This window comes from Emys orbicularis, chromosome 25, assembly GCF_028017835.1.
Source record: "Emys orbicularis isolate rEmyOrb1 chromosome 25, rEmyOrb1.hap1, whole genome shotgun sequence".
Classification (NCBI taxonomy): domain Eukaryota; kingdom Metazoa; phylum Chordata; order Testudines; family Emydidae; genus Emys; species Emys orbicularis.
In genome coordinates, this window is record NC_088707.1 from 2,600,196 (window position 1) to 2,608,095 (window position 7,900).

Genomic DNA, 7,900 nt, shown 5'->3' on the forward strand with positions numbered 1-7,900 from the left:
TATAATTTGTTCCCTCCCTCGCTTTAGGGTTTTTCTTTCTGATGAAGCAACCATTTCCCAGAGTTCAACCCTGGCTATTTTCCAAGCATTAGGTATCATTTCAATCAAAGTGGTAAAAATTACAATCCTGCAAAAAATACTACCAATTAAGGGGTTTTTTATATCTTTGTTTTTCATCTAAATTAGTAGCAAAACCCTTTTAGAAGGCACTTCAGAGTCTTAAACCTTGGGTTGAGTAGTACTGTAGCTATCTTTCGAAATCTCACATTGGTAACTTCTTTGCGTTTTGTCAGATCTGCAGTGAAAGTATTCTTAAAATGAACCACATGTGCTGGGTCATCATCCGAGACTGCTATATCATGAAATATATGGCAGAATGTGGGTAAAAGAGAGCAGAGGATATACAATTCTCCCCCAAGGAGTTCAGTCACAAATTTATTAACGCATTTTTTTAACGAGTGTCATCAGCATGGAAGCATGTCCTCTGGAATGGTGCTTCATGAAGAGGCATATGAATGTTTACCATACCTGGCCCATAAATGCCTTGCAATGCTGGCTACAAAAGTGCCATGCAAATGCCTGTTCTCACTTTCTGGTGACGTAAATAAGAAGAGGGCAGCATTATCTCCTGTAAATGTAAACAAACTTGTTTGTCTTAGCGATTGGCTGAACAAGAAGTAGGACTGAGTGGACCTGTAGGCTCTGAAGTTTTACATTGTTTTGTTTTTGAGTGCAGTTATGTAACAAAAAAAATCTACATTTGTAAGTTGAACTTTCACCACACAGAGATTGCACTACAGTACTTGTATGAGGTGAATTGAAAAATACTATTTCTTTTGTTTATCTTTCACAATGCAAATACAGTAACTCCTCACTTAATGTTGTAGTTATGTTCCTGAAAAATGCAACTTTAAGCGAAACGATGTTAAGCGAATACAATTTCCCCATAAGAATTAATGTAAATAGGGGGGGTTAGGTTCCAGGGAATTTTTTTTCACCAAAGGACTATATTTTATATATATATATATATATATATATATATATATATACACACACACACACACACTATAAGTTTTAAACAAACAATTTAATACTGGTACACAGCGATGATGATTGTGAAGCTTGATTGAGGTGGAGAAGTCAGAGGGTGGGATATTTCCCAGGGAATGCCTTACTGCTAAATGATGAACTAGCAATCAGCTGAGCCCTCAAGGGTTAACCCATTGTTGTTAACGTAGCCTCACACTCCACAAGGCAGCACAAATGGAGGGAGGGGAGACAGCATGGCAGGCAGAGACACACATTGTATGTGTGTGAGAGAGAGAGAGATGTACATAATTCTACATTTGTAAGTTCAACTTTCATTATAAAGAGATTGCACTACAGTACTTGTATTAGGTGAACTGAAAAATACTATTTCTTTTGTTTTTTTTACAGTGCAAGTACTTGTAATCAAAAATAAATATAAAGTGAGCACTGTACACTTTGTATTATGTGTTGTAACTGAAATCAATATATTTGCAAATGTAGAAAACATCCAAAAATATTTAAATAGTATTCTATTATTAACAGTGCGATTAATCATGCAATTAATTTTTTTATTGCGCAATTAATTGCGATTAATTTTTTTTTAATCGCTTGACAGCCCTATTAATTATCAAAGACAGAAATTATAAGTTTGGTGGTAAGAATGATAAACATATGTCACTTGAAATTTTGCTCTATCTTCTTCGGGAATTATGAGAGTTATGCCTGAGGACTGGAAGAAGAAAAGGAATTACTCATCTATGATTAAAATGTAATAACGATTCTTTAGCTTTGTTCCACCCTTCTCTATTCCTGATATAACAAACATCTTCAGGGCACTAACCTCTTTACATGAATGGTCACCATTGACTTAAATGCTAATTAGGAGAAATCATCCAATCATGGCTAACACTATGCTGAGTTGTCAAAAAAAAAATATTTTGCCATAGGTAGGAGGAATCCAGAAAGAAACACCCTAATAATTCTGTATAAAAAGGTAAAGGAACTGCCTTCCCAAGACATTCTCTCACTCTACTTTGATGCCTTTGTTACACTTTAACAACTAATACCACCACTAAAACACTATGTCTCTTCGTATTGCTAGTGGATCCAGGAAGGTTTCCTCATTTGGTGGAGGTGGTGGATCAGTCAGAGTATCCAGCATAGGAGGAAGCTTTGGTGGTGGGAGTGTATGTGGTTTGGCTGGGGGATCCGGTGTCGGATTAGGGAGTGGATTAGGAGGGGGAGCAGGTGGTAGCTTTGGAGGAGGCTATAGTGGTGGTTTTGGTAATGTCTCAGTTGGAGGAGGCTATGGAGATGACTACTGCAGTAGCTCATTTGGGGGCTTGGGTAGTGGCTATGGTGGAGGCTTTAGTGGGGGCTTTGGTGGAGCTGATGGCAGCCTTCTGTCTGGTGGCGAAAAGGAAACCATGCAGAACCTTAATGACCGCCTAGCTAAATACCTGGATAAGGTGCGTGCTCTGGAGGAGGCAAATGCTGATCTTGAACATAAAATCCGGCACTGGTATGAGAAACATGATCCTGCTGCTGCTGGATTGCGCCATGACTACAGCAAATATTACCAGATAATTGAAGATCTTAAGAATCAGGTAATAAATAATTTTTCAGCACTTTACAATGGTATGCAGCTTGTAACCATATCTTGTGTTAAACTATAACTCACGAGCAGTGCATGAGTTATTACCAAATGAGAAATTCTGCTCAGAGTAATTTCAGATATTTATCATTTTCTGTTGACATTAAGAATACTTAAAGTAGTTGACTTTAAGATGTAATATTTCTACCAACGGATTTTTCACACACATTCTTGTTAATTTAATATTACTATAAAAGTATCTATTTTACTATTAAGCATGTTCAGTATTTTTACTGTTTATGTATGAAAATTAATTTGTTAACCTGGAAAGGAAATACTTAATTTTTAAAAAAGGGAAAGAAATCATATCTCCCTCTATGTTTAAACCGTATATAAACAAATTATTTTTAAAATCTGCATTTTTCATTTTAGCCTCTAAATTTGCCCAGTGCTGCCTCAAAATTAAATGCAAAGGATATTTTCATAGTAGTCATACAAATATTGCCTCTTTCCTTATCTATCTTTCTATTTATCCAGATCATCTCTGCAACTATTGACAATGCCAAAATAGTCTTGCAGATTGACAATGCCAAGCTTGCTGCTGATGACTTCAGACTTAAGTGAGTTCAGTGAAAACCACAGTTAGTAATGATGGGGTAGTAACAACTTGGGCCATCTCACGACATTTGTTTTTAAAGCAGAACTCACCATTGTTTTCTGCTTACAAACGTATTAAAAGAAATATGAAGTACTATTCCAAAAATGTTAACAATATTAAAATCAATTTTATAACTATAATATGCAATAGAGCTATATTTTTAATTTAACTATTAAAACTTTTGCCAAATCACAAAAAAACCCATAAAATAAACAGATAATAAAAATGCATTATTTTCACATCTTCTCTAATGACATTCTGTTTTATTAATAACAAATATTTTTCTTGCAAGGAAAAATTTATTTTTCTTTCTTTCTGATCTGATTATATTCTCAAAATTCTCCTAACACTTTAAAGGTATGAAAATGAGCTGTTCCTTCACCAAAGTATTGAAGCTGACATTAATGGTCTGCGTAGAGTCCTAGATGACCTGACTATGACAAGATCCAACCTGGAATCACAGCTTGAAAGCCTGACTGAGGAGCTAGTGTATCTTAAGAAGAACCATGAGGGAGTAAGATCTTTGCCTTCCTTTTGCAAATATAGGTCCCAGTCCAACTCCCACTGAAGTCAATGAGAGTCTTTCCATTTAAAAGTGGTTTAAAAGTGAAATGATTTATGGGCAATTTACTATTTCAAAACATTCAGATTTTGACACTTAATGATTTCAGTTATTTAATTTTTCCCTGCTTCTGCAATTGCAATATATTTAAAATCTCCTTGTCTTTCATTTAACCAGGAAATGAAAAGCTTCCAGCGTGGCTCTACGGGTGAAGTGAATGTAGAAATTAATGCTACTCCAGGAGTTGATCTAACAAAGCTTCTTAATGAGATGAGAGCTCAGTATGAATACCTTGCTGAGCAAAATCGTAGGGAGGCCGAAGAACAATTTAAAAAAATGGTAAAAATATGACTGATAAATTATCTGAAAGCATATTCAAATCCAAAGATTTGTTTTATCACACTTTATTCACTATATTGTATGATGACTTTTCCAGAGTCAACAGCTGCAGCAACAAATCTCTGATGATGCTGGTGCAGCAGACTCAGCCAGGCATGAAATAACTGAGATCAAACGTACTCTCCAAACTCTGGACATTGAGCTACAATCCCTTCTGGCCAAGGTCTGTAATAGCTGCCAATTAAGGTAGCCTTTATAATTCAAAATTCTTATTAAAAAAATTTACAGTATGCATAATAGCTTTATCCACTAGTTCAGCATTATGTAAGGGCATATATATTTAATATATAATTGTTTCTAATATAGACATGTGTTTTGATAGCTCTCCTATATTTATTCTAAGCACAGAGAAACAACTGTAATTCTAAATTAAATACTAAAGTCTATAGAGAATGAAGAATGGTGAGTTTGACTAGTTAGAAAGAATAATCAAAATAAACAGATTTGTTTTGAACAGTCTCAAAAACACTTTATAAAGTTTTGTAATAGACATGGCTTCAAAAGAGGCATTACAGCAATATTCCACCTTCATTACACACATGCAAGTTTATCCACTTTCAATTGAACTTTTTTTTGGCAAGAATCCAGTATGGAATATGGCCCACTGCCTTTTAAGTAAGTGTAAAATGACTGAATATGTGTATGGGGAATGCTGAATATTGAATAATCCCCTGGTGGCCTATTCAGTATTTTAATATTTACATATGATAAACCATTAATGTAAATAAAAAACAACAGGATATTAAAATTAATGCCATCCAACATTTTGGCATAAAGTTGTTTTATCATGTTCTCTCAGTGACTATATTTTTCATTCATTCTGATCTGTGAAAAGACTACATCGAAAGGCTCTTACAGATTTCTTCAGAAGAGCAGCCAATAGCCAAACTACTTATCTCCAACATCTCGCCAATAAGAACAAATATGAATTCCTTTCAAACACCTGTATAGCAAATAATCATGCACCAAACAAATTAAATTCTTATATTCCCACTTTGACCTTTCATTTGTTTTCATAAGCTTAACATACAAGTACAACATATCCAATTAATTTAATAGATTTTACTTTGCATTGTTTGAGAAAAGTGTTACAGAAGAAGCAGTGTATATAGCAATAAAACACTATAAAACTAGTAATATAAAACTAGAAAACTATAGTGAGAAAGAGAGAAGAGAAAGGAAAAATTATTCCAGAGAAATAATTTTCAACACAAAAACTAGTGGTATTGAAAACTGATAGAGAAAAAAAATGTAATGTTAGTTCTATGTAAGTGTTATGACTCGGAAAATAATTTTTTCTACTTGTCTGGTATAAATTATTTTCACTGTTAAAGAAGATTTTCCTTGTGTGTAATCAAGCATTTCAGCTTAATCAGTAACATGCCATTGTTATGCACTGACAGAAATGCTCCCTTGAAGGCACCTTGGCAGAAATTGAAGGAAACTACAGTTGTCGGCTTTCACAAATACAGCTTCAGATTAGCAATCTGGAGGAACAATTAAAGCAGATCAGATCTGAAATGGAATGCCAGAATGCAGAATATGAACAGCTCCTGGGCATCAAGACACGTCTAGAGATGGAGATTGAGACCTATAGGCGACTGCTAAATGGAGAAGGAGGGTAAGCAAACAGCCTGAAGAAAAAACTTATTTCAGTTAGATGAATTTATTTTGAAAAACAGAACACTAGAAATAAGAAATAAACATCAATATAGCTTATTCCGTGTTCTGTGCGTATAGGGATAAATCCTGTAAGGTGCAGATCATTCCAGTTAAGTGCTTAACTACCTTAAATTCCACTGACTTCAGTGGAAGCTGAGGGCCTTCATAACCTTGCATGAGAGCTGAACACCATGCAGAACTGAGCCCACATTTCAAATAGGACCTATAGAAAGCATCCTCTTTTTTGTAAAAATAACAGGAGTACTTGTGGCACCTTAGAGACTAACAAATTTATTAGAGCATAAGCTTTCGTGGGCTACAACCCACTTCTTCGGATGCATAAAGTGGGTTGTAGCCCACGAAAGCTTATGCTCTAATAAATTTGTTAGTCTCTAAGGTGCCACAAGTACTCCTGTTATTTTTGCGGATACAGACTAACACGGCTGCTACTCTGAAACCTCTTTTTTGTAAGGCTCTGTTGTGGGATGCAAGGACCTAATTCAACACACTTTGAAGTCAGTCAGAGCCTTGCAATGCTCACTGAAATAGACCTAAGTGAACTGAAAATAAATTGCTGTATCAGTTCTCTGTTCTGTCTCAGCATCTGCAAATATTATATAACTGTACATTATGTGCAGCTGCAAATACCTGAAAATGACTCCAGTTAACAGAATATCCACCCCAGAAAATTTTCATTTTATCAAACAAGGATAAAAGAGCAGTTTGATCTTACATCTGTATTTGATAAACGATTTTATTTAAACTTTCAGATGTATATGGTACATAGCAGTTCCAATCACTTACAAAACTGATTGCCTGCCTTGCTGTTTCTGGAAAGATAGCAATAAACTTGCTTTTAAAACCAGTATTCTCATCGACTCTCAAAATAATTATCTTTTCTTAGAATTCCAACAGTACTGTAAGATAACTAATGATTATTAATTATTTTTAACAGCGGCTTTAGATCTGGTGGTTATGAATATCAAGAATCAAGAGTTCAAATCAAAGGTAATTAAAATAAGTTACTGTTTTTATTTTCAAGTGTGTCTTTGAACTACAAGGATGTAGGAGTGCACTTTTTAAAATCAAACAGCATTACCTCTGCCAGTAAAGAACTCTTCAGATCTTGGTAACAAAATTTTTTGTATAATTACTTACTTACTGAAGACCTGATTCAATCCCCATTGAAGTCATTGGAAAGTTTCCCATTGTCCTCACTGGGCACTGAATCAGGCCCCAATTCTTTATTAGAGAATATTTAAGAATAAACGGTACAAAAGATTTGAAGAGTCAGTTGTCGATCATTGGGGGAACATACAGAGTATGGGGGGGATGTTGTTATGTCAGGGTTGGCAGCACACATAATACATACAGACTGTGATGTCTCCAATGGGGGGGTAAGCGGTGGGCGAGGTCAAGACACAGTTGGTAAGCGGTGAGGGTCAATCATCCGCATAGGGGGTACAAATAGTCATGGGTACGAGTAGGTGGGCTGGGTAATGGTGATGGGGCGACCCTCACGTGGTGGGATTCAGTTAGGTTGGGTAGGTTCGGGGTTCAGCGAAAGAGGCCCAGCGGGGGGGAGGGGTTAATAGGTCCCTTCCCCCTTGTGGGTGGGTGAGGTCTCCCCGGCTCACTCTTGGCATTGGCGGTGGCCGGTGAGGTTGGGTGGGTTCAGGGCTCAAGGGATAAGGCCCATCGGGGGGGGGGGGTATATAGGCCCCTTTCCCCTGGTGGGTGGGCGAGGTCCCACCGGCTCACTCTCGTTATCGGCGGTGGCCGGTGGGGTTGGGCTGGTTCAGGGTTCGGGGGGGATATGGGTCCCTTCCCCCTTGCGGGTGGGCGAGGTCTCCCCGGCTCACTCACTGAGTTGACGGTGGCCGGTGAGGTTGGGTGGGTTCGGGGCTCCGGGGGTAAGGTCCCATAGGAGGGGGTTTAAAGGTCCCTTCCCCCTTGCGGGTGGGTGAAGTCTCCCTGGCTCATTCTCGGCATTGGA

At 37.1% G+C, this 7,900-nt stretch overlaps 1 protein-coding gene across 1 annotated transcript; it reads left to right on the plus strand.

Moving 5' to 3' along the window:
• The first annotated feature begins 2,111 nt into the window (after window positions 1-2,111).
• On the plus strand, window positions 2,112-5,867 carry LOC135894627 (keratin, type I cytoskeletal 24-like). The gene is made up of 6 exons (XM_065422766.1): window positions 2,112-2,636; window positions 3,161-3,243; window positions 3,639-3,795; window positions 4,021-4,182; window positions 4,280-4,405; window positions 5,646-5,867. Exons 1-6 carry the CDS (start codon window positions 2,112-2,114, stop codon window positions 5,865-5,867), a joined length of 1,275 nt encoding a protein of 424 aa, XP_065278838.1.
• The last annotated feature ends 2,033 nt before the right edge of the window (window positions 5,868-7,900 follow it).